Below are 26,353 nucleotides of genomic sequence, written 5' to 3' on the forward strand. Positions count from 1 at the left end.
TGTTCCTGCAAATCAAGACAAATTAGACAACCATGGTCTGTGTTTCCTTGGACCAGAAAGACTTGGATTCCAAGGAGCACAACAGAGGTCGCATTCTCTTTGAATTCTTACCACCTCATTCTATTGTTTTTCCAGCCAGTAATGAAGGTTAGCATGCAGGCACTTGCGCACACGTGCACACATGCACATATGTACATATACACACACCAGGACATGAGGAGAAATAGACTCATTCCTCTGATACAGATATACACACACATGCGCACACACACACACACACATACAAATACACACACACCAGGACATGAGGAGAAATAGACTCATTCCCCTGTTACAGTGACGAGCTTTTTTTTCCTGCAGCTGCTAAATGCCTTTGGAGAAGTGAGGCTGAAATTTCAGCTTCAAAAATATCACAGTTGATGTTACTTAGAACAGCTGGTGGTTTCCACCGCTTGCTCCCTGGTGGCCACTGTTCCAATTTGTGGCTAGCCTTGTCTTCAGACATCTCGGGGCAACCAGAATACGACAGGATGACAGATCGTCCTCTCAATGGATACTGACAAACAAATTAGTGCAAAGATGCTTTTCGTAGCCGACCAGATGTGTTGAGTTCTATCATATGGAACAAGCAATGAGAAACTGTCCAGGCCCATCTGTGCCTTCTATTCTTTATTTATCTCCTCCCTCTCTCTCTTTCTCTCTTCTGTCTCCTGGTGCACTGTTTGGAGACACAAAGTGCTGAGTTTACGTGTGCACTGAATGGACAATTTGGGGAGCTGGCCTCACAGCTATGGCTGAAACTTTCCTAGGAGATGATCCAGGGAAATTAGGCCAACCAGTGATCAAGCTCTCCAGGGGCACATGAAAGTCATTTGTGACCTCCCCCCAATCCTGTCACCACCACGAGAATATGAAGTTTTATCACAAGTCCGTACACACCAGGAAGAGTCTGCAGAGTAAGCAATCTGCCTCCGTGAGATTTGGAACCACGGCTTCAACATAGACCCACGTGGGATGCACAGCATGTATTCTTGTCCATGGACAGAGTGTCCACTAGACTAGTGGGTAGTTGGGCGATAACCCTGGACTCCACTTACTCCTAAGTCCCATGAAAACATTTTAATATTCTCCCCCGCTTCTCAGTGACAAGTCAACGGTCTTTGAGGACTGACTGTGTATCTAGAACCCACTGGGTATGAAGAACTGTGTGAAAGAGGAATTGATGCCCCACCCCCAGAAAAGCTGAGCATCCCCTTGTGGATGGGGAACACTGTGAAAGCCCGGCTGGCACACAGCATCCTCTGATGAGGCTGGTGAGGCTTGAGATCACGAGTGTTTCAGGAGAGAGGAGGACAGGGAGGTTTCTAGGAGCTCATGCAGGTCCTAGAGAGGACTCAGGAATAGAAATCAGCCTTGAGGACTGAGTGGGACTCAGATGAGTGGGGGAAAGTAAGCAGCAGCAAATTCAGGTGGGGAGGCAAAGAGCGGCGTGAGCAGTAGCCCGAGGCCGGGAGGCTCCCTGTGTCCCGGGGCCTCTTGCTTGGGGGAAGAGGCAGGGGTGTGGCTTGAGAGGCGAGCTGGAGCCAGGGTGGAGCCCTGCAGGGGGTGGAGGGTGGGGATGGGGGTCCAGGATGCTGGGCAGAGAAGGGGCTGGTCCAGGCACCATCACTGGCTGTGGAAGTTGGGCAGCCCATGCCCCGGGCTCTGCAGGACAAGCAGACAGCCTCATTCTACCCGTGGCTCCAGATGGGCAAGCTGTGGGGCTTGTCACCAACAGAGACCAGCAGGGTGGGTGTCGTTGTCCTGCTCCAAGGGGCCATGTGTCTTCACTCGTCACAGGACCCCTGCAGGGATGAGTGAGTTCACTGCTGCACCCCCAGGATGTAGAATCACGTCTGGCCTGAAGTTGTCAATGAATTTTTTTTTCAATACATGGATAAGATTCTGTAATCAAAGGACCCTTGTGAAGACTGTTCCAACCCCACATAACCCCTGAGGCCCCCAGACTCCCGCAGCTTTTAGAAGTAGCCAACTTTTACCCAGAAAAATCCATTGGCTTGCTTGACGTCATTGGGTAACAACCCTGAAGTTAAAACTGGGGTCACTTGAGTGCCATTATTTTAGTTATGTTGAGCATAGCTGGAGTTCAGATCCCTAAGTCATAGCAGGCCCCCTGGCCTGGAAACCAGCACCCTGTGCAAATTCACACAGTAGGCAAGGACTGCAGAACCCGTGAGCATAGGCATGTGCTGTTCTTGACCGTGAGACTAGTTGGTCTGTTCAAGCTGCTATAACAAAGGACCCCAGCAGGAGTCCTTCCCCACAACTCTGGAGGCTGTGGGTCCAAGATCAAAGCACCACTGTGTCTGGTGAAGGCCCACTTCCTGGTTCACAGACTGCATCTTCTCGCTGGGTCCTCACATGCAGGAGGGGCAGGGGCTCTCGGGATCTCGTTACAAAGACACAGATCCCATCCTAGGGGTTCCGCCCTCACGACCTCATCACCTCCCATGAGATGAGGCCCCCTCCTGACACCACCACACTGGGAGTCAGGTTTCCACGTATGAATTTAGAGGACTCAGATACTGTCTGCAGCAAAATCTCTGACTCCACCTGAGTGCAGAAGGTTCCTTTTGTCTGGATTAGATCAAGGCAGGTCCCAGGTGGTACCTGAACCCATTCTTTCTCCACCCTAGTGACCTGGCCACCATCATTGGCCTTGACTTTTTTTTTATTGAAGCGTAGTTGATTTACAATGTTGCGTTAGCTTCTGCTGGTCAACAAGTGATTCAGTTACACATATGTGTAACCTTCTTCATAGTCTTCTCCATTGTGGTTCATCATAGGAGACTCGGTGTGGTTCCCTGCACATAAGACCTTATAGTTTATATGTTCTAAATCTTATAATTCGCATCTGCTAATTCCAAACTCTCCATCCTTGCCTCCCTTCCCCAGTCCCCCTTGGGACTGCTTCTGCTGCTACTAAGTCACTTCAGTCGTGTCCAACTCTGTGCGACCCCATAGACGGCAGCCCACCAGGCTCCCCTGTCCCTGGGATTCTCCAGGCAAGAACACTGGAGTGGGTTGCCATTTCCTTCTCCAATGCATGAAAGTGAAAAGTGAAAGTGAAGTCGTTCAGTCGTGTCCAACTCTTAGCGACCCCATGGACTGCAGCCATGGGATTTTCCAGGCAAGAGTACTGGAGTGGGTTGCCATTTCCTTCTCCAAAGCATGAAAGTGAAAAGTGAAAGTGAAGTCGCTCCGTCGTGTCCGACTCATGGCGACCCCATGGACTGCAGCCATGGGATTTTCCAGGCAAGAGTACTGGAGTGGGGTGCCATTGCCTTCTCCGCCCCCTTGGGACTGGGGAACCTCAAATCTGTTCTCTATGTCTGAGTCTGTTTCTATTTCATAAATATGTTCATGTCATATTTTAGATTCCACGTATAAGATATGTCATATGGTATTTCTGTTTGTCTGATTTACTTCACTCAGTATGACAATCTCTAGGTCCATCCACATTGCTCCAAGTGGCATTATTTCATTCTTTTTTATGGCTGAGCAATATTTCATTATATATATATATACACACACCACATCTTCTTTATCCATTTATCCATCTGTCAATGTACATTAAGGCTGCTTCCGTATCTTGGCTTTTGTAAACAGTGCTGCAGTGAACATAGGGGTGCCCGTGCCTTATTGAATTAGAGTTTTCTCCAGATGCATGCCCAAGAGTTATCATTGATAGTAATTGTCATTTTAGTTTTCTGAGGAACCTCCATACACTTTTCCATAGTGTCTGTACAAATTTACATTCCCACCAACAGTGTAGGAGGGTTGCCTTTTCCCCACACCCTCTCCAGCATTTATTGTTGGTAGACTTGTTGATGAAGGCCATTCTGAGCAGTGTGAGGTGGGACCTCATTGTAGTTTTGACTTGCGTTTCTCGAATAGTGAGTGACGCTGAACTTCTATCTGTGTGTTTGTTGTCGTTGGCCTTGACTCTTGCTAGCACTTTGACTGGAGGTGGAAGGTGTGGGGCCTTGAGTGGTTCCCCTGCACAGAGGGAGGGGGGACACAGAACACAGCAGAGCAGAGAGCAAGGACCCGGGGACTCAGATGCCAAGACTGCCCTCTCAGTCTCCTCTGCACTGACCCACTCAGGGTAGACAGGCAATGCAGGCTCCCGGGAAGGAAGGGAGGAAGCCTCAGCACCCATGCCTCGGGACCGTGTTCTGGTTTGTCCTGGGCGTGAGTCACAGTCCTGGATGTGGTCCTCCACCCTCTGCAGCCGGGGTCCCGAGTCCGAGGACACTGCACTCCCCTCTCGCTGCTCCGGGTCCTCTGCCTTTTCAGTTGATCCTCTTTCTGGATGATGAGGGCCTGCCATCAGCCATTGGGGGTTTTATTCTTCATCGTAAAAAGATGTAACCCAGAGGCCAGCTTCTGTTTTGTAGATAGAGTCGGGAGATCAGCCTGAACTCTAAATCATGTAAACCTCTTATGATGAAACCTCCTCGGATGTCAATGAGCAGTCTTGATAATTAGATAAATACGCCCGCACTGGTTACCAGCTAGTGACGGATCTAATTATGTTATTTCCCGTGACTGCACTGGTCTGACACTACCTCATCAAACATCTGTCTCTGCCACTTCTCGTCAGCCTTACACAGAGCTGTCGATGTAAAAGCACTTATAAAAGTAACTGATCAAACAGGAACATCTCCAGGCAGGACTCATGAAACAGAGAAATGGCACAAGTTGTGTGCACCAGGTTAGAGCTGCAGAAGGGGTTTCCTGCTGGCGAGCAGGGTGCACGGCTTTTAAATATTATTATTCACATTTCATCATATAGCGAATGTTCCTGCCTAATTGCTAAATGTTTTCTCTTGTGCTTAAATTCCATGCCACAGATTATTTAAAAATTGACTTTACAATATTTATTCTACTTATCTTCTCAAGCCAGACCAGGCTTAGCCCATAGATTTTGTGAATTATTAATTTTTAAAAGCGATTTGTGCTACATTTGACTCTGGGATAATGTCCAGAGAGACACTGATTTCTGGCCCACAACTTAGAGAACTGAATCACTTTGATGCATCTTTAATCTGAAGAGTCTTAAAGCGAGCACAGCAATGTTGTGCAAAAGCTAACGAGTGCGTACTCGACATGTAGATCCAGCGGTGAGAGAGGAGACTCCTGCTTCGGCAGGTCGTCCGAGCGGTAGCCCTGGACGTGGAACTCGCCGGTTATCTGACGAAAACTGCTTGGAGGGGCTGTAATGGAAGTTAACAAAACCGTGGAGTGCACAGCACCATTGCACACCATGACCCAGCCTCCAGACTCCCTATTCCCTTCGAGGGGTGGCTCCTGGCTCCCCTAGAACCCAGCCCACTTTGGGAGCCCAGACAGACCTCCCACACTGATTTTCTCTTCACTGCTTAAGTATATTATAGTGAGAGTCCATCTCCATTCACCAGATTCTATCGATGCATTTAAATCATATACAAAATCAAGCGTAGCTTCCCAGACACAGTAGCCAAATGTGTCGCTTTGCATTTTTGTGTGTGTATGCAACCCCCTGCTTCCTTCTTGTTTTTCTTGAAACCAGTGCTGTCCACATGCCCATCTCCTTAACCTTGTTATTTGCCCCAAATCCAGTGTTAAGGGAGAATCTGTTTCTTCCAGGGCTATGTCGTTACACTTACAAAAGGAGTATAAGACATACATCGACTCAATCAAGCAAATAACTTTTCCTCGTCTAGTTTTATCCTTTCCAGAAACTGAATCACTATTTTTAATTTTAATAAACAGCTAATCCACTCAATTGAAGCAGATTATTTACACAAAACCAATTTGATGAAATGGTTAAGGAAAACCGAACCAAACAATCATTTTGTGACATCGCAGCCTCACGCACAGAAAGAGTGCTTTCATTCTCGGTTGGTGTCTCAATATTCCCAACTGTACTCTCCAGCTCTGATGAGGTGAAGTGTCTGCCCATCTCTCATCCCCATACTCTCCACGTATGGGCCCTTCCATCCATAATTCTGCCCACCTACCATCCACTCATCCTCCCATCCAGGCCCAGAGTCCTTGGCCCCAGGGCCCAGCCGCCCTCCTGTAGGTTCTGGTCCCCGCTGTCTGTGGGTGGGTCCCAAGTGGGGAGAACCGGGACAGGCGTGGGGGGGGAGGGACTATCAGTGTCCCCAAGAGGCCTGCACCTGGATGGGGTTGCCATGGAGATGCTCATGATAACTCGTGGGAAGCTGCTCCTTCTGTAGCAAGGGGAGAAAATGGGGGCACAGAGGGTGACCGGCTCGCAGGGGTTGAGGTGGGGCATGGCTCCACAGTGGGACCAAGAGCTACTCCCACATCTCCTAGGGACCAGTGGACCTGCCCAGAGCTGGAGCTGGGCACACCAACACTGCCCCACACCAGAGCCTCCAGACCCTTCCAGGATGCGTGCACAGGTCACTACCATCAGGTCTCCCCGCACTGACTCGGGTAGCAGGCCTTCTGCGGTCTTTGTGCATGGGCTCAGAAGAAGTACGTTCTGCTGTTCTGGATAGTTTTGAATTTATAGATATAATAGCTCTAAAGAGAAAAGAGCAATTGTGAAGCAGGAACAGAGTCCCAAACCCACAGAGCTAAACTCAAGTTGGCTTAGATTTGCACACAGATATTTTACATTCCTTTGTTCAGCAAACTCTCCTTCCAGCGAATGTTTCCCATCTCCCTTCTCAACACACTTGCGTGGTCCAGGCGGCAGCAGACAAGCCCAGCTCTTGAGGATGTTTTGCAACTTTGCTTGAAGACCCGAGGGCTGCCCTAGGCCTGACCCCCACGGAGGGCTGCCCCCCACCCCAGTATCCCAGCTCACGGGAGGCACTGGGCTCGCTGAGAGAAGGGCGCTCAACCAGGCATCTGCAACTCAATTGTTGCCTTCACCCCAAACATCTGCATGGAGTCCTTGAAAATTTCTCAGAAACAAGAGCCCTCCTCAAAATTCCTGGTGACTCAATCAGGACAAAGTAGAAACAAAGGCGTCAGCCCTGCTGGAGTCTCTACTTCTGTTGTGTTTCCAAGTCAGTTCCAGGAAAAAGTTGTTCTAAACAGAAGTTTTAGAGAATTTACATAGAGAAATGGCACTAGCAGCAATGAAGTAACAGACTCTGCTCTTCTGCTTTTCTGAAGGCAAGTCCCAGGTGGTACTGCACCCATCTTTTCTCCACCCAGGGTCCACTCTGGTGACCTGGTCCCCATCATTGGCCATGACTTTTTTATTGACGCATAGTGGATTTACAATGTTGTGTTTCTGACAAAGCAGAAAAACAATAGCTGTTGCTGCAGAATTGATTCTGTTGAGCATACAGGTGACACTTACTGTATGCAGGCACTTTCACAGCCCTGGGAACAGCCCTTGCATTTCCCCAGAACTCACAATTCGCAGGGTCTGTGGGCTGAGGGCTCTGCGGACATGGTTGCTCTGCAGAAGCCGTGAGTCAGAGCCTGAGTGTGAGCAAATCATGTAATCCTTCCATGCCTCGGTTTTCTTATTGATGAGAAGGAGGCAATACTAGCAACTAACGACTGCCCCGAGTGTTAGTTGAGGTGATACAGAAAATTGATGTTTAACTCTTTCTTCTTGAGACATAGTCGATACCAGTAACACCCAAATAAGCAGCATCAAGCCTGTTACAGGCCCTGGGCCAGGGAGGAGGTGGGGGGCTGTCCTCAATCAACTGGTGCTATACCCAGGATCTCTGAGGACCTGCCGGGAGCAGGTAGGAGGGCTCCCTGGGGACGGAGGAGGCAGGTCAGGGGCTCTGCAGCCCCACTCAGCTTTAATGCCAGGACTTGTATATAGGAAGCTTCCACCTGAGATTTAGCTTAATGTGGGCAAAAAGAGAGGTAGGGTTCAGCAAGTTACAAGTTTTTGAACAATTTTAATGAGAAGAACCAGTAGAAAGGATCTGCTCCAGGGCTTAACCTACTGCTTCCTTGGGGATGAAAGAGATAGTCCTAATATATTTCTTTCCAGCTCAGATTTGGGGATTTCAGACCCACTGTCCATCACTTAGTCTCTGGGGGTCTGGTCAGCATCCTTTAGGTCCCTGGATTTTCCTTAATCAGCCAATTCTGTCTCGGCAAGTGGGGCAGACTCCAGGTCCTGGGCAGCTCACAGCTCTCGATGCTGCCCCGAAGCCCACACTGAGGCAGCTAGAGAGTGGATCACTAAGTCATGAGATGACATGTTTTCACCAGGCGCACGGGTGACCAGAGTGGAGTCGTGCATCCCAGTGCCTTGGCCTGGCTCTGTCCTTGCCACTCTGATGCATGCCAGCAGTGTAGTGACAGCCCGCGGGGGCAGGGGGTGGCTCTGTCTTTGTGGCATTATTGGTCATCTCGAGACTCAAGGGTAGGCTGTCAGCTTGCTGCCTGGGGACCAGACACATAGCCCATCATCACTCCCGAGCGCATCGCAGAAGAAGGGCCCACACACTCAGAGACGTGTCCCCAGGAGCTGGCTGGCCCCAGGGAAGCTCCTTGGTCAGGCGCCTGGCACGCAAACTCTCAGATCCCAGACACGGTGACCATGAGCTACAGTGTCCACACAGCCATGATCCAGGGGTGTCCTTGAACTTTCTTGGTTCAAAGAAAGGGTTTGCCTCCTGTTCGTCCTCGTGTTGAAACAATACATTTACATTTTAATTAAATGCAATGTAGGAGCTTGTCATAAGGAAGGTACAGAGAAGCAGGAGCCGGTCAGCAGGAAGGCACCTCATCCGGGGTGCCCTCGGCCTCCGAGCTCCAGAAGGTGCATGGTGCCCAGTCCTCTCTGAGTCCCAAGGGCAACCAGACCCCAGGCACACAGGCAGCTGGGGCTGTGGCACTGCCCCTCGCTTGTCTCCAACCAGCACCACTGGGAAGGGAGCTCCACAGGAGCCAAGGAGCCGAGAAGGAGGGTGCGGGCCTGAGGCCAGCGCTGCTGACACTCCACGGGTGACACTCAGAGCCCTGGGAGGGCCTTGGTCTCAGCTCAGAGTAACATGGACTCTCCTGCCAGCAGGAGCCACAAGAGGTGTTTGTCGGCAAGGCTAGTGCCTGATGAGGCAACCATGGAAACCCTCGATTCTGCAGTTCTTACAAGAGCCCCCAAAGAGAGAAGCTTCCTACTGAAAAAGCAGTGGTTTGAATCCACGCCCCATCCCTGTGTTTGAGTGTCGCTCCAGCTCCGAACACCCCGCCCCAAACAGTTACTCTGTATCGTGGGGCTTGACTCCAAACACACAGAAACAGGTCCTCAGGCAAATTAAAAACATCCATTTGCCACATCTTATTACCAAACTGGGCTGAATGCAAAATAATAGCATTAAAAGGAGCCTCACAGGGATGGGGGACTTGCACTGTGTCCCGGTCTCCGGCCGTTGTAACACCAGGTGCATCTCCCCAGACAGACGAGCACGCAGCCGCCAATAACTCAGGGTGTTTTATCACTGTGTGTCCGCAGGCCAGGCATCAGATGGGAAGACACTCTTGAAACAGAATTAAATAGTTTTAGATCTAATTTTACCAGCCTGAACCAGGTTGCAGATTGATTTTCATGGCATCTAATAGAGAACACACACGTGGCCCATCTTATAGAAAATCCATCTACCACACTGCTTTCCACCCAGTCTGCTGCTCACTAGAAGTAATAAGAAACTAATATTTCACAAGCAGTGTGTCGTTCTATAAATGGCCTCATGCTCCAAAGGAGCCAGGAGCCGCCCATCAGGCAGCCCAGGCCCCCAGGCCTTGTCAGTGCCGGGGCCACCCCATCCAGACCCTGCCCGAGAGCGCCCAGAGGCATGTGCCCACAGCCCATCTGTCCCAACACTCGCCCCCTTTTCTGCTCGTGTCTCTTACTCCTGTGTTCAGGCCTGCCTCCAAACCTGGGCGGTGCTGGGCTGTGACACACAACAGACAGGGTAATCTCGCTGGACAACCTCTGCCTCCTCCATCACCAGAGTGGTGTCTACACCGGCCTGTGTGCCGATCACAACAGAGCATCAGGAGGAGAATGCAGACTCCACACAGGCCTGGGGGCGGTGCGAACACACACCTCAGATGCCACACAGGCCTGAGTGCAGTGTGAATACACACCTCAGACTCCACACAGGCCTGAGCGCAGTGTGAACACACACCTTAGACGCTGCACAGGCCTGATGGCGGTGTGAACACACATCTCAGACTCCGCACAGGCCTGAGCGCAGTGTGAACACCCACCTTAGACTCTGCACAGGCCTGATGGCGGTGTGAACACACATCTCAGACTCCGCACAGGCCTGAGCGCAGTGTGAACACCCACCTTAGACTCTGCACAGGCCTGAGGGCGGTGTGAACACACATCTCAGACTCCGCACAGGCCTGAGTGCAGTGTGAACACCCACCTTAGACTCTGCACAGGTCTGAGTACAGTGTGACCACACTCCTTTAGATGAGGATTTCTTTTTCTTATTTAGATGCACTTTCTTGCAAAGAGTCCCCGTCAGTCACATGTCAGTCCTTTGAACCCACTGTTTATGTGACGTGCAGAGCAATATCTCGGGGAAGCTGGTGTGGTTTCAGGCGCCCCTCCCCCAGTTCCCAAAATAATCCAGGTGTAGTTGGACCTGATGACATGTGGGGGGCAAGCGAGTGCGGGCACACTGGGACCTGTGTCCCGGCCTCAGAGTGTCTTGGATGAGCTCTTTCTCTCTTGCCCTCCTTCTCCCCCTACCCCTCTCCCCTTCCCCCTCTTTTCCTTCCCCCCACTCACCATCCAGAACTTTATGTTTGCTGCCCTCGGGCCCCCTGGGCCCCCAGTTCAGAACCAAGGCTCCAGGCCCACAGTGGGGGGGTCCACCCAACCTAGATGCCAAGTTCCAGAACTGCCCAGAGCCTCTGCACAGGGGCCCTCAGCCAGCCTGGCCCCCACCCCTCTGACCCAGCCCAGACTCACGTTTCAGCACAAGAACACGTGGCTCTGGGGCCGACCCTAAAGGGGTAGGGGTATAATTGAGTGGTCAGGCCACCTCCAGTGAGATGCGGTTCCCCCCACCTCTTTGGGCCCCCTGGACAGGACAGGCTCCTCACACTGTTCCTTCTTGGCATCAGTGTGTGAAAGTATTGATTCTGGGAGCAGCTAACTTGCATTTGATAAAGCTCTGCTGAGTGAATATAGTAGTGTGCCCCGGTGGCTGGAGGTCAGGTGTGGGCAGGCCCATCCTCCCGAGGCCTCTGCCCGGGGCACGTGGACACTGCCTTCTCCCTGTGTCCTCACGCAGTCGTTCCTCCATGAGCGTCTGTCCTCATCTCTTCGTCCCGGTCACAGGGGATCACAACCCACCCTCGCAGCCTCACTGTACCTTCATCACATCTTACAGGCCCATCTTCCAATGTGGTCACATTCTGAGTCCTGGAGGTCAGGACTTACATGAATTTGGGGAGGACACTGTTCAGCCGATACAGTGAATGAGGAACAGACAGGCTGGCTACGAGTTTCAAGACCAAACTCATGATCTTATCCCCTGGGCATTACCAGCTGAGCCCGGCTGGTGAGAAGCAGACCCTCTCGTGTCATAGGCCCAGAATCTTTCTCTGCCTGAACTCCCAGCTCAGAGATGGCAGCTTGAACACAGTCCCTTAAAATTCATGTTCCTGAAAATCAGCGAGAGAGCATCTTGCCTCCCCCCTACTGCCTGCACGGAGGTTAATTGTTCTCTGGCTTCCCGGGCAGCCCGCCTGCTCAGGCTTGTCCTCGTCTCTGTTTGGATAGAAGCATCAGTTCGCGACACACCTGTACTGGGGGAGCAGCCACGGCAGGAATGAAAGTGGGTCAGGCCTGGGGGCCGTCTGTCAGAGCATGTCTGGGGAAGAGGAAACACAAGGAGGGAGCACCGAAAGAGCTGGGTTTGTAGCCCGAAGGTGCTGACCACGCTCTGACGCTTCCAGCTGTCACCGAGCTGTGCGGACGTGGCCGCGTGTGGCCCACGGACGCCAAGGACAGGGCACAAAACCTCACTCCAAATAGCTGAAATAGGGCAGGACCAAGTGCCGAACTGATCTCATTTTTAAAAATAACCTGTGAACTATTTAGTGCTTCTCAGGAGGCAGAGGAAAAGATCAAATCTGCAGGCATTTTAGCAATTATGGTTTTTAGCAAAAACAAAAAGTAACATGTTTGTTCCAGCAAACATGTTATTTCACATGGGTAGATTTTCCAAGTAACTGACATGGACTCCTGCCCCAAAGGGTTTTTCCTAAATTTTCATCTTAATTGGTAAAAATTGTTTCATAAACTGTTGATAAACAAAACAGTCTGTGAAAGCAAACACGGAGTTCACAACAGCACGGTCCGAACCCTTGGACCTTTGCACGACTCCTCAGTCCTCATGGGTAAACTGAGGCTCCATGGCTGCAGGGCATTGACAGGGCCTGACGCTCCTAACCATCCACTCACACGGGCTCGTTCTGCCTCTGGGTTCATGTGTCCGAGGACAGCCCCAAAGGGCCTTGTCTTTGGCCTTGTCTTCTTAAAGCCCTTTAAATGAATTTGAGCTTCCAAATCTACAAAGTAAGCAAAAGAGAAAGCGAAAACCCCAGGCCCTGACTAGGAGGCCTGACTGCACATACAGTTCACTTTAATATCTGTCACCTCGGGTTTCTCCTTCCTAGAGTAAATTGTGCTCTGATGCTCACTTCTCGTCGTAGTAAATCGTGCTCTGATGCTCACTTCTTGTTGTTTAGTTTCTTGTCCAGTCACATTTTGTATCTTTTATTATTTTTAAATAATTGAGATATAATTTGCACACAGAGAAATGCAACAAAGTGTGTGTGTCACAGTCCAGGGGCAAATGCACACCCGTGTAACACATGTCTCTGACTACACGTGGGAGGTTTCATCCTCCCGGAAAGACCCCACCCTCCCAGCCAGCCTCCCTGGCCCTAGTGTGACCAGTGTGTGACCTCTGCATGACCCGTTGCCAAGGGGGGCTGTGCCTTTTCTGGGATCGCAAGGAACCTTGTCTTTTACACCTGGATTTTTGCACAACATGATGTTCTAGAGATTCATCTGTGTCATAATGTATCTTAATCCTCAATCCTTGTTATTGTTGATCACAGCCACAATATGAATTTAAAACAGTCCATGTTCACATCCTTATGTTACCAGGCCCTTGGGATGCTTCCCAATGAGAGCTGACTCAAATAACATTTCTGCAAATGCTCTGGCTCAGGTTTCATCTTGAACGAATATATATGAATGAACGAATGCATTCTTGAAGGAATATATATTTCATTGATCTTGTGACCATTTTCATTATGATACAAGACAGAGCTCAGAATTCACTTTTTTCCAAGATGATGTAGTTTTTCAGCACATCTTGTTAAAAAGACTTTCTTTCACCCCAGCGTGAGACTCTGAGACCTTTGTTGAAGGTCGGTTGATCACACAAGTATGATTCCATTTCTTGAACCATCCACTTGGTTCCATTTTTCTATCTTTATGTCATCACCAAATTGTATTTCTTCTTCATTATCAATATTCTCAATGTGATCTCGAGCATTTCCAGGAAGTGGCTTCTGCCCCACACGTGCTCCAAAAACACACGAAATCACTTTAACGTGGGCCAAAGCCATTTATTTTGCAGTTGTTTGCACTGAGTAATAAGGTTTATAATACAAATGTCCTGGATCATTCATTCCAAGTAGCTCATTGAAAATGCCATTATACTAATGACCTGAACATCCCCCCAAATCACTCCTGACTGGAGGCTGGCCTGCATGCTGTCCTCACAGGGGCCTCTCACACAGAACAATGTCCGGCTGGTTCACAGGGACGCCAGGCCTGAGCTGAGAGCCACAGACCCGTCCTCAGGCAGAGAGGCCCAGCCCGTTCAGCTGCTTTCCCAGGAGAAAGACCCCCTCCTTCCTCTGACTCTCCAGAGAGAGGCCTGTTAACCAGCTGCTCTCAGCAGACCCAAACCATCCAGAACTGAGAGTAACAAAAGCAGGGCCTCTATTTTCCATCAGTCTGTGACCTGCATGAAGCCAGATTTTCAAACGACTGTGAGAAACACAGAGACAGAAGCAGCTGGGCACTGGGGCTCTGCTCACCTGGAACCTGCAAAAGTAGATGCCTTGACAGGCCTGTGTCCAGGAAACAACCACGAAGAAGGCACCAACAGCAAATAATTTGTCTTGGAATTTTTCTAAATAGAAAATGCAGTTCCTCACCCTTTTCCCTAATGACCTTCTAAAGATTCGGTCTGAGGGAATTCCCTAGCATCCAGTGGTTAGGGCTCTGTGCTTTCACAGCACTTTGATCATTTATTTATTTTAATTTGGCTGCACTGGGTCTTAGTTGCTGCATGTGGGATCTAGCTCCTTGTCCAGGGATCGAACCCAGGCCCCCTGCATTGGGAGCGCAGAGTCTCAGCCACTGGACCACCAGGGAAGTCCCTTTCACAGCACTTTGATCCCTGGTTGGGGAGCTAAGATCCCACAAGCTGTGCACTGTGATAAAAAGAGAAGACCCTGTGTGTCCTTCCTAGGAGTCGCTGTTTCCCACCGAGAGTACACATGCTGTCAGGGTAACTACTTCTCCCTCCTGAAGCATCCCAGCAGGTGGCGGTACCCAGAGTCTGGTGAGCTGACTCAGCATCTCTGAGGCTTTCTGCCTGGCTTGTCTCAGTGGTTTCAGCCGACCTGAAATCCAAACCCACCACACCAGAGAAGTGGATCAACCAATGAAGGGCTAGGGTTACCAAAAAATCCACAGGATGTGCAGTTAAACCTGAATTGCTTTTTATTTTTTAAATTGTAGTAAAACATACAAAATATAAAAGGTGCAGTATTACCCGTGCTCCAGCATGTAGCTCAGTGATGTTAAGTATGTCTCTATGTTATACAGCCACCACCGCCTCCACATCCAGCTTCCTCATTTCCTCAGGCTGGGCTCTGTCTTCACTCACTGACCAGCCCCGTTTCCCTCCTCCAGCCCCTGGGGGCCATCCTCCCGCCTGTCTCGGTGATTTATACATCTCTACTGAAGTGACTTAGCAGCAGCAGCAGGGGCCTCACAGGAGAAGGCAATGGCACCCCACTCCAGTACTCTTGCCTGGAAAATCCCATGGACGGAGGAGCCTGGTAAGCTGCAGTCCGTGGGGTCGTTACGAGTCAGACACGACTGAGCGACTTCACTTTCACTTTTCACTTTCATGCATTGGAGAAGGAAATGGCAACCCACTCCAGTGTTCTTGCCTGGAGAATCCCAGGGACAGGGGAGCCTGGTGGGCTGCCGTCTATGGTGTCGCACAGAGTCGGACACGACTGAAGCGACTTAGCAGCAGCAGGGGCCTCACAGACATGGTCACACTGCATTTGTCCTTTTGTGGCTGGCTTCCTTGGTTAGCACCATGTCCCCAAGGTTCAGCGTGCTGTAGCCTGTGTCAGAATCCTCTTCCGTCTCAAGGATGAATAATGTTCCCTTGTGTGTACAGACCACATCCGTCCGTCTACCTGTGGACACCTGGGTTGCCTCCCCATTTGGCTGTTGTGCGTCACACTGCTTTGAACATGGGCGTGCTGTAACTCTTTGAGTCCCCCTGTTGGTTCTTCTGGATTGACACCTGAGTGGAAATATGCGCTTCCCAGTGGCTGCACTGTTTTACACTCCCACCAGCCGTGCACTGCGTTCTGATTTCTACACATCCTCACCCACATGTATTATTTTCTTGTTTTTTTTAATAGCAGCCAGACTAACATGTGTGAGAGGCTGTCTCACCCTAGTTCTGATTTCCGTTTCCCTGATGATGTTGAATATCTGTTCATGTGCTTATTGGCCATTTGTGCATTTTCCTTGTAGAAATGTTTATTCAAGTCTTTTGCCTTAAATTTGCATTTCAAATAAGTAATAATTTTTGTAGTGTGTGTATGCCCCACACAATATTATAGAGATGTACACAGAAAAATATCTTCCATGTATCCAAAACTCAGTCTTCACTAGATGTCTTGAATTTTTATTTGACAACTCTGGCCACCCTAGAAATGGAGGACACTGATGGATGGAAAACCATCTCTAAGTATTTCACAGTTTGTCTAAGGTGAGCTCTGAAACGGCTTGGTGTGTTTTGTGGGTGTCTGGCTGGGAGCCCTGTTTATTAGAAAATTTTAATTTCATTTCAAAATGCTCCAGACTAAATCATTTGAGCTTCACACTCGCTCTGGAATATTACTGGGCTCCTTTAATGAAATTATAACTCAAGAAGAGATTTCATTCCCACACAATAAATTGGCACAGCCGCAAGGGTGGGAGTGGGGCCTTCCCTGGCTGATTCCTCTTGTTCGGCTGAATGAAGAGGGAGCAACCTCCCGTATTTGAGTTATTTATTGTTTTCTGAGTGAGCATTATATTGTTGCCTGTCCCTGCTGGAAACAACAGCTGTTAACAGGCTCCTGAATGAATTTCAGCATGAACTCCCCTGGCCTCTGGAAAGCCCGGCTAAAGAGAAAGCAGGCTCAGAACAGAAAGAGAAAGAGCACGTTCCAGGCCTGGGTCTGGAGTCGGCGGCACAGCTGAGGTTTCCGCAGAAGATCGCAGAGCTGTGCCCGGAGCAGGGCTCTTGTCTGAGCACAGAGCAGACACAGGCAGCACCAGGCATGGAGGATGCAGAAAGTGTCCCTGGCGGGGGCCCTGGACGCCCCAGCCAGCGGGAAGGGCAGGGGTGACCTTGTGGTGACCTCTGACACATGGGATGAGCAGCGGCATGCTTCCATCCGTGGTTTCCTAAGAACACGTGGTTTCCTAAGGTCACGTGGAAAGTCAGGGACGCTGCAGCCCTGAAGGTCTTAGCAGAGGAGCTCTGGGGGCATCAGGGCTGAGTTCTCCTGTGGACTCACTTGGGGTCGGGGCCAGGGTTCTGAAATAGGGAGTCTTCCTTTTGGTCCCTTCCTCGGTTATTCTCTTATTTCAGCCCTTGGTCTCTGTTTAGAGGGAATAGCTGAGCCTGTTGGTCCCAAGCACCACCTCGTCCTGGGTTCGAGTTGCTCTCTGTGCTGCCCCCAGGGGAGTCTGCAGCCAGGACCACCCCTAGGGTTGCAGGCGGGGGCTCCCGGGCTCCTCTTGCCACTCAATGACCACTCCCACTTCAAGGGACCCTCCACGCCCTCAACCCTGCTCCCTCCTCCTGTCCTGTCATCTTCTGCTCAAACACACATCAAGTATTTGTTACGGTTTTGAGAAGTCCTTTTTTTTCAGGCGCTTTCAGTCCACAGAGCGAGGTCTCCACCTCTGGGGAGGAGGGTCATGGCTCTGTTTGCAGAAAGCTCATTTATCTGAGACAGGTCTCAGTTTGCCTCGCTCCTCTCTGTGGGGACATGGAGACACCAAAAATAAGAAAATAAGAAAGATGGAGATCATAAAGTTTAATATTGAATGGAGAGGGGAATTTGATAAAATGCTGTCAGAAATTCAATAAAAAACTAAACCAAAGGAAGAGGCTAAAACCAAAATGAACTTTCAACTTCCCATGTCCAAATCCCCAGTAATGAGAACATGTGAAAGCACTGAGTTTTTCTGAAACTTGGTGTCAAAAGTGCATTTCCTGTTCTTTTCTTTCCAGACAAAGTGAGCATGTTGTCAGCCTTCATCACTCCCTTCAAACGCCTGAACCCTGGGGCCACGCACGCAGAGGATGAGGACAACCTCAGTAAGCAGCTCCTTCCCCAGAGCCAGGGTCCCAGCCCCCCAGTTGGGATCCCATCCCCACACAGTGGTAGGAAATCCAGGCAGTGACCATGTGACTGAGAACTCCAGGCATTGCAAGAAAAGATACTAGTTCTCCTGACCACCTCTCCTCTCTTTTCTTTGCTTTTCCCTCCAAACCAAAAAGAGAAAGGAAAGTGAACACAGTCTCTTTGAACAGTATGTCCAGTTATTTAACAAGGAAAAAGTTGGACAGGTGCCTACTGTTGAAACTGCATTTGGCTTGTGAAACTGGAGAGACACCCAGAGGGAGGGGGGCAGGGGAGTTGCAGATCTGGACAGCACACACGCCAAGGAGACCAGAGCGGATGGCTGTGAGGAGAGGGAGAGTTGGGTGCGTGTGTTGGGCAGGGCACCCCTCTTGCTTGAGGCAGGAAAGCATGGAGGGTGAGATGGTCCACACAACCAGAACACATCTTGCATTTCAGTGTTATCTGACAGGGGATAACTGACTACCTTTTCAGCCAGAGTCAGGCATGTGCTTGTAGGAGCAGGCAGCCCGCTGATGGTCACTGAGGCTCTTGGGTGGGTGACCAAGGAGCAACGGGTGTGTCTAGGGGTTCATCATGGGGGTCCCCAGGCCTGGTCTCAGAACTGGCACAGGGCCAGGCTCTTTGGGGGCAGGAGCACTCCAGCCCTCTTTTCTGGGGGTCCTGGAATTTCCAGGAAATTCATTGGGAACCCCAGCTCCTGAAATAAGCAGGGGAGTTGGCCTGGACAGGCCTACAAGTGTCTGCCTCCCCTTGCCTGCTGTTTTCAGAACTGCATCTGATTCTGCTCTGTGTCAGGGGTCTTGTCCTTTACACATGTTCCCCAGCTCAACCTAACAGTAACCCCTGAGGCAAGAGCTGCCAAACCCAGTTTCCATCTTAAGAAAATGGAGTTGAGGCAGGTGGAGGGGCTGCCCAAGGTCACACACATTCACTATGGTCGTGGGGGACTTTGACCTCTCACCTTTTTGACCCAGAGCCACAGAATGACCACTGCCCTGCCCTGCAGCTTCCCTGACTTCATGCAGACTACTTGGGAGGCTGTGTTGGGAGGAGGTAATCTGCCTGTCTGCAGAAACCATGAGTGGCATCACCCCCAGAGCATGTATCAAGATAGCCTGGGAGACTGCACTTCTACCAGCTTTTATTAATTACCGATCAACATGGGTGGGGTCTTCCTCCATGCTTGGATCTGCCCGACTCACTTTAAACTTTGAGGCTGACAGATCTGGGATGATGACCAGAGGGTGTGGACGCAATCTCAGGCCAGGAGGAGGACAGGCTGGGCCTGCCAGGTGGTTCCTCCAAGATAAACCTTCTCCTGAGAGACTCAGGAGGCGGCCGCCACACCAGCCACTTTGATCACACACACTGCCTCCCCCATCCCACATCTGGGAGATCAGTAAGAACATGGAGAGCTCCCAGAGAGTTTCTGGGCACTCTGCTGTGGGTTCCAGGGGTTGAGCTGTTACTCTCTCCGTCTTTACCTCCAGTTTGGGAAACTGCGGGTTATTCCCGCCTCTTGGCCCAGGTGCTGAGAGGGGTCATCAGCAGCAGGGCCCGCTGTCCCCACAGCCCTGGGTCACACGGTCTGTCTCCCCTCCAGGTACCAGCAGTGCCGACGTCAAGGAGAACCGCAATGTGAGCAACCTGGAGGCCAGGCCACCGCCAGCCGGGGACAGGGCCCGAGGGGGCGTGCCCGGCCTGAAGAGGAAGCGGCCACTGGAGGAGGGCAATGGTGGGCACCTGTGTCCCCTGAGGCTGCTGTGGAGGCGGCTTTCATGGTCTGTAGCACCCAAGAATGCACTGGTGCAGCTGCACGAGCTGCGGCCAGGCCTGCAGTTCCGCATGGTGTCACAGACCGGCCCGGTGCACGCACCCATCTTCGCCGTGGCCGTGGACGTCAACGGACTCACCTTCGAGGGCACCGGGCCCACCAAGAAGAAAGCCAAGATGCGGGCAGCAGAGCTGGCCCTCCGCTCCTTCGTGCAGCTCCCCAACGCTGGCCAGGCACCCCCAGCCCCCGGCGGCATGGCCCCTGACTTCACCTCCGACCAGGCTGACTTCCCTGATGCCCTGTTCCAGCGGTTCGAGCCTGCAGCTCCCAGCGAGGGCTTCCCAGGGGGCCGCCGCCCCCCTGCCTCCGAGTGCCTGTCCACGGCCTGCCAGCGGGGCCGGCTCCTGGGCCACCCACTGGACCTGGGCCTGGGGGGGCCCACGGCCCCGGGCACCGGGAACCCTGTGGTGCTGTTGAACGAGCTGCGCTCCGGCCTGCGCTATGTGTGCCTCTCGGAACCTGAGAAGCGGCGCGCCCAGAGCTTCGTCATGGCAGTCAGCGTGGACGGGAGGACGTTCGAGGGCTCGGGACGCAGCAAGAAGCTGGCCAAGGGCCAGGCTGCCCAGGCTGCCCTGCAGGCCCTCTTCGACATTCGGCTGCCCGGCCACGTCCCCAGCAGGAGTAGAAGTCACCTCCTGCCCCAGGTGAGAGCCCTCGGGTGGCTGCCAGGGGGCGGAGTGGGGTGGGGGCAGCAGGCAGTCCCCCTGCTCCATCCCCCTGTGTGGGGGGCTCCTATGCCTCCCAAACAAGCAGGTGCTGCCCCTCCTGCCTTGGTGCAGAAGCCGAGCTCGGATTTGGGGACAGAGAGCCTGAAAGCAAATGTGGGAAGGGAAGGAATGCCGGGGGACTGGGCAAAGGTGATGGAGAGCTGGGCAGCCAGCTGATTTGGCAATAGTGATGCTGGCCACAAGGGACAGGGCAGTGGGGGGAGGGCTCCCTGCCCCCGAGAGGGCAGCACAGCAGGACGGCCCCTCGGTGCCCGTCATTGGTATGTTCGGTGCCCATTGGCGTGTTCAGGGCCCGTTGGGTGTTCAGTGCCTGTCGGCGTGTTCAGTGTCCATTGGTGTGTTCAGTGTAGGTCAGCGTGTTCAGTGCCCACTGGTTTGTTTGGTGCCCATTGGCATGTTCTGTGCAGTTGGCGTGTTTGGCGCGGGTCTGGGCTGAGTCTCTGACTCTGGGGCTGGAGTTCTGCCGGAACAGAGGGCTGGGTGGGCGAGGAGCTCAAAGGGGACCCACCCCTCCCTGCCTCAGGGGCTTGTCATCCACAACACGCGAGCACCTCATGGAGCTCAGCCCCGCACAGGGGAGGCGTCCTGCGCACCGTCCTGGTGTTGGGACCTATTCTCCTGCCTCCTCCTCCTTCTGCTCATCTATGAGCATTGTCCCCTCTGAGCTGACACAAGAAGTCCCCCTCATCCACTTCCTCATCAGTGGGGGAGAGGTTTTTCAGTTAAAAGCCCTAAGTCTGCACGGGGTCCCTAGTCAGAGCTCGGCACTTGTAAATCTCTGCTCAGACCAGGGCATCCTCATGTCACAGCACCTCACATAGAATCCACTGTTTGCCTGAGGAGGTCATGTGTCTACTGGGGGTGGACTCGGGGTGCTGGAGGGGTGCTGGACAGAGCCCTCATGTCAGATCACAGCCAGGAGCCAGCGTCCGACCGTCCGTCCATCCCTCTACCCATTTGTCCATCTGTCCATCCTCTCATCCGTCCAGTGAGCAGTTCTCTGACTCTGGCAAGCATAGAGCATGGACGGGCTCAGCAGGTACCAGTCTGGTCCCCACAATTCAGCCACATGACGGACAGAAACTGCTGAATGGGGAACCCCGGGGGCAGCTGTTTCTCCTGCTACCTCTGCCCCCAATTCCTTCATTAATTTTCAAATGTTTACTGCACATTCTAGGAGCAAATTGGAGGGGTTGGCCCGTTATCTCCCCGTGTCTCGCCTCCCACACAGCCTCAGATGATACACAGTGTGGACAGAGGCGAGTGTTTGGTGTTGACACGAGTCCTGGCCTGGAGCGTGGTGGCCCTGCTGTCCCTTCCTGACGCCCCCACCTGTCTCTCCCCCTCTCCTCAGCCCGGTGTCTCCACCTCGTCTGTAGCTCTGACCCCCCAACACCTTCCAAGGCAGCCCCCCATCCCCTCTCAGGCCGGGTGACCTGGGCTGCCCATGAAGGCCTCCCTCCTCTGCTCGACGCTATTTAGTGAGCAGAGCCCTTCCTCCAATTCCGCTGTGCACACTCGCCCACACACACACACACCTTCATGAGGGCTGAAGGATGTCGGTGAGCCCGCCATGACGCCTTTCCTTCCACGTTGTCAACCCTGCGCTCTCGAGACGCAGGAACCGGGCGGCACTGCTGCTTTGTAACGGTCGTTTGACCCCAGAATGCAGCACATCAGTGAAAGCTGCCACCGCTAAATAATTCCTCCCTGACAGTTGGCTAACACCCACCCGGATGACGGGTATGGAGGGTAGGGAGCAGCAGGAGGCTGCGGCCCATCCATCACCCCGGGCTGTCCTGGAGCACGTCGCCTGCTCCCCTTTCAGCACCAGGCAACCTCTGGGGCCTTATTAAGTCCAGAGCCCACCTTGGACGTGGTCTAGATTCAGAGACTCCAGGGTCCCTGTAGACACAGCTCCTCTGCCTCCTCTGCCCAGGTGTCTATGCTGTCTGCAATGCGTCCTTTCCACTCATGCCGGTCCTGGTCACCAGGGTCACAACCTGTCACCCATGTAACTGCGGCGCCAGCACCTGTGTCAGGAGTCATGCCCCTGGCCCTGCTGTGCACACCCCAGGAAGGTCTGTAAGGCCCCTGCCCGAGTCCAGGGCAGGTGGGGGCGGGGCAGCGTTCACCATGGAGAGACCTGGCCTCTGACCCTGGGGTATACAGCTCAGGATTTGGCGCTCTCTGCCCTGGGGCAGGCTCGGTGCACAGGACACCTGGGGTCTTGTTCGATGGTTTGCTCGCCAGGCCCGCCAGTATGATCAGTCGGCAGTGTGGGACTTCTGGCTGCAGGAAGCCCAGGACCAGGCATCTGCAGTGCTGATGCCACACAGGTGGGTCAGTGCTGATGCCACACAGGTGTCCAGCCTCAGCCCAGAGCAGATCTCAGTGGGGCTGACTCAGTGGGTCAGAGGCTCTACCCATCCTGAGGACAACTCTAAACAACTCAGTCCCCCAGAAACCCCTCAGCTCAGACCCCAGGGATCCGCCCCCAGGGACCCCTGCCCTTGGTGCCCTGATACCACCCTTCTTGGACAAGTGAGGCTCCCTCCAGGCTGAGCACCCCTGTCCAGCGGGAAAGAGTCATTTAGGCTGGTTTTGGCCTTGAGTCTGAAGCAGTTCTGAAGAATAACATTCTCAATGAAGATTAAAATCATGGACATGTTGGATTTCCACCACCTCCTCAACATGAGGGGTGTCTAAGAACCAGGCTGGTCCCTCCCTTCAATTTCACAAGATCTGACTTCAGGTCTCTTTGCCAGAGTGACAAGAACACAGCTTTGTTAAATTCTCTACTGCCCATCACAGGCCTTAGTGAGTGGACACTGTGCAAACACCACTGATGAGGTGCCTGCGGAGACCAGGGGGAGGTGGGGGGCAGGCCTGAAGCTCAGATTTCCTCTAGGTTCACAAGAAGTGTGGATGCAATAACAAGACCACGACAGAATATAAATGCTCATTAGCTGGAACATCATTGTTAAAAGAGAAAAAGGTAAAAATCATAAGACCTGTGTCTCTGTGGTCTTATTCCTCACCCCTGGCATGAGAAGACTGGGATTCTAGGATTCACAACAGCATTAAATTCCGCCAGAAAGCCTTGTCTCTCAGTGCTTCTGCTCTGTGGAAATGGAAGAGCATCAGTCACGTGATAGAGAAGAAAGTGACTGAAAGTTACAGGGATCTGGCGGGAAGGGGAGGGGAGATGGTGACGCACAGCCCCTCGTGTGAAAACCACGGGCTTGTCTTGCTCCGAAGTCTTTCACCCTCAGTGATGCCCTTTCTTTGTTTGTTTTTCTTTCTTTTTTTAAATTTCCATGTCAGGCTGCGGTGGTACTAACAGTGTCTGAAAGATACAGTCAAATCAGGCAGCACACGTTCTCCCCAAGGGTGGGAGGGTGTGCGTTTGAAACCAGCTACCAAGGCTGCATGCTGACCAAGCCCTTTGCAGGTCCTCCCAGGGAGCGGATGGCCCCGGCCAGGCCTGGCCGTTGGTCAGGTGCCCAGAACACCTTCTCTGCTCCCTGATGGCACAGCTCTCTGCTGGGAGGGGGAGCCAAGGGACATGTATCATCATGGAAATAAAAATGCCTCCAGAGGTCAGCCCTTTACCGCAAACTTGGATCTGAGCTCCAAGTTTAGACCCAGGGCTGACTGCATCTCAACCTCAACAGCTGCACTTGGGGACACAACAGAGCCCTCCCCTGCTGCCCGGCCACCTCACAGGTTGTCTGGTTTCACACCCCTGCTGACCTCCACCCTACCCGCAGAATATTCACTAGTGTCACCTCGACAGATCAGCAGCAGTGGGCCCTCAGATTTCAAATGGGCCTGAATTACAGAGGGTGGAAATCACACCCGCTCAGCTTCGTGATGGCTCAATACCATCCAAGGTGTTTTCCCCTGAGGACACCCCAAAAAAGCACTGGGACCCCGTGAGGCCCCCCTCCTGAGCCCCAGTGGCCTCACTCCCCCAAATGCTCCAGTCAGCTCTGCCCTGGCCACATGTCCGCCGCCGGGTCTGCAGGGGCCCATGGTCCCAGCAGCCCATCCACCTCCCTTTCAGTGTTTCGTGCTTAGCCATGGCCATTCTCCCTGAGGCGAGGCCATGATTGTCCAGGAAGCCTCCTTGCATTCAACTCCTTAGCTCCATCTGTGATCTATGGCCACAGACACCCTCTTGTGGTCCTTGTGGAGGAAAGAGCAGCCTTCTACCCTCCTGCCTGTCCAGCCAGCACTGGCCTTCCCCACATCCTCATCTCCTCAGTAGAAGCACTGAATGCCAGACAGGAGTGATGGGTCCCCTGGCTGCTGTCACACACGTACCCTGGCCCCTGTCTCCAAAAACCCCTGCAGTGAGGCTGCTGAAGGCTCTGTAGATGCTAACAATACATATGTGCATTGACACAGTGCACATACAATGTGTACACAATGTAACTTATATGATACAAGCTGTACATGCAGTGCCTACACAATAAACTCATACAATCTATACAATGTATACACAGTGTCTATACAATATAATTTACATGATACAATTTGTACAAGGTACAATGTATACAAAATATAGCTTATATGATACAATCTGTACAATGTATATCCAGTATAATTTATATGATACAATTTGTACAATGCACACACAATATAACTTTGATACAATGTATACACAATATAATTTATGTGATATAATTTGTACAACTGTATACTCAATGTGTACACAATTTAATTTATATGATATAATCTGTACAATGTATATACAGTATCTACAAAATATAATTTGTACAACACAACCTATATAATGTATACACAGTGTATATACAATATAATCGTACAATACAATGTACACTTGTACACTTAAGCATGATGGATACAATGTACCATCTACATTTATATAATAGCCCCAGCATCTGAATTTCTACTGAAGTTTGACACAATTGAAGTTAGAAGAGATAATTGTGTCTTTAAACCTGTATGTTCCCCATCCAGTGTTTGGTGTCATCAAATACAGTTAACATGAGTGTTGATCAATTAAGCAGAGGCTGTAAACCAAGCTTCCCCACTTGCTCAGGATTCCATAGCCACGACTGACACTGGCAATGCCGGGGTGACCCATAGTGATGTGAGGAGCTGATATGTATCAGACACTGACTGTGTCACATGTTGCTGTACACACTTTACATATATTAGCACATCTGAGCCTCACAGAACCATGGAGGGGGCCCCACTCATGAAATTCTCCGGCCAAAGTCTGGCTGGTGAAGCTGGGAGGAGGATCACAGGAAGGCGGAGGGCAGAGACCCTCCGTCAGGCTCCAGGCTGCCCACCCTGAGTTCCCAACACTTTTACAGGTTTGTCAAGGAAACGGATCCACCTGAACAATGGGGCAGTGCATGGCCTGTCATGGTGGGAGTGACACAGGGGACAGAGTGTGCCAGAGCAGGAGGGCCAGCAGCAGAAAGGGGGCTCCCAGGTGAGGGCCCCAAAACAACAGAGCAGGGGATCACCTTTGTCAGCACAGAGCCTGCCCCTGGCTGTGTAGACAGCAGGCTTTGTGGGGAGGGACGGGCCCCTTCTTCCTTGGGGACATGTTGTCACAATGACGAGGACGGACAGCAGAAAAAAACACGGCAACTGGGAGGAAGCCCACATGCAAAGAGCCAGAGGAGACAAAGGGGAGCATCCCCAGGGGGACAGCACCTCTACCCATGGAGCTGGGGGCCTGCACACGATGGAGGGCGGGTGCCCAGTGGCCATTTGCCTCTGCCCTGCCCCCAGAGATGGACTGTGGGGCAGCCCTGCTCCACAGAGGTCCCGCTCCCTTTCTGCTTGGCCGTGAACACCCTGTTGTCTCAGGAGACTGTCCTCGAGCAAGAAGCAAACTAACACCATTCTTATCAGAAGCCAACGGCACCCTACCCCTGTGCTCAGGGTTCAACGTCACGTGTGCACTCAGGAGAGTAGGGACATGTCGTCAATGGACACTCCATCGCTCTTCTGAGTG

The 26,353-nt window shown here is 52.1% G+C and overlaps 1 protein-coding gene across 3 annotated transcripts in view; it reads left to right on the forward strand.

Moving 5' to 3' along the window:
* The window catches only part of ADARB2 (adenosine deaminase RNA specific B2 (inactive)), a 233,427-nt gene that overhangs the window by 153,115 nt on the left and 53,959 nt on the right, over positions 1 to 26,353 (forward strand). For 2 of the 3 annotated variants that reach the window (XM_059892614.1, NM_001192588.3), the window contains exons 2-3: positions 17,652 to 17,738; positions 19,391 to 20,265. In XM_059892614.1, coding sequence (XP_059748597.1) covers positions 17,652 to 17,738; positions 19,391 to 20,265 — 962 coding nt within the window. The remainder of the gene's footprint in view (positions 1 to 17,651; positions 17,739 to 19,390; positions 20,266 to 26,353) is intronic. The other variant, XM_059892615.1, reaches the window with a different exon arrangement.

This window comes from Bos taurus, chromosome 13 (genome assembly GCF_002263795.3).
Source record: "Bos taurus isolate L1 Dominette 01449 registration number 42190680 breed Hereford chromosome 13, ARS-UCD2.0, whole genome shotgun sequence".
Taxonomy (NCBI): Eukaryota; Metazoa; Chordata; class Mammalia; order Artiodactyla; family Bovidae; genus Bos; species Bos taurus.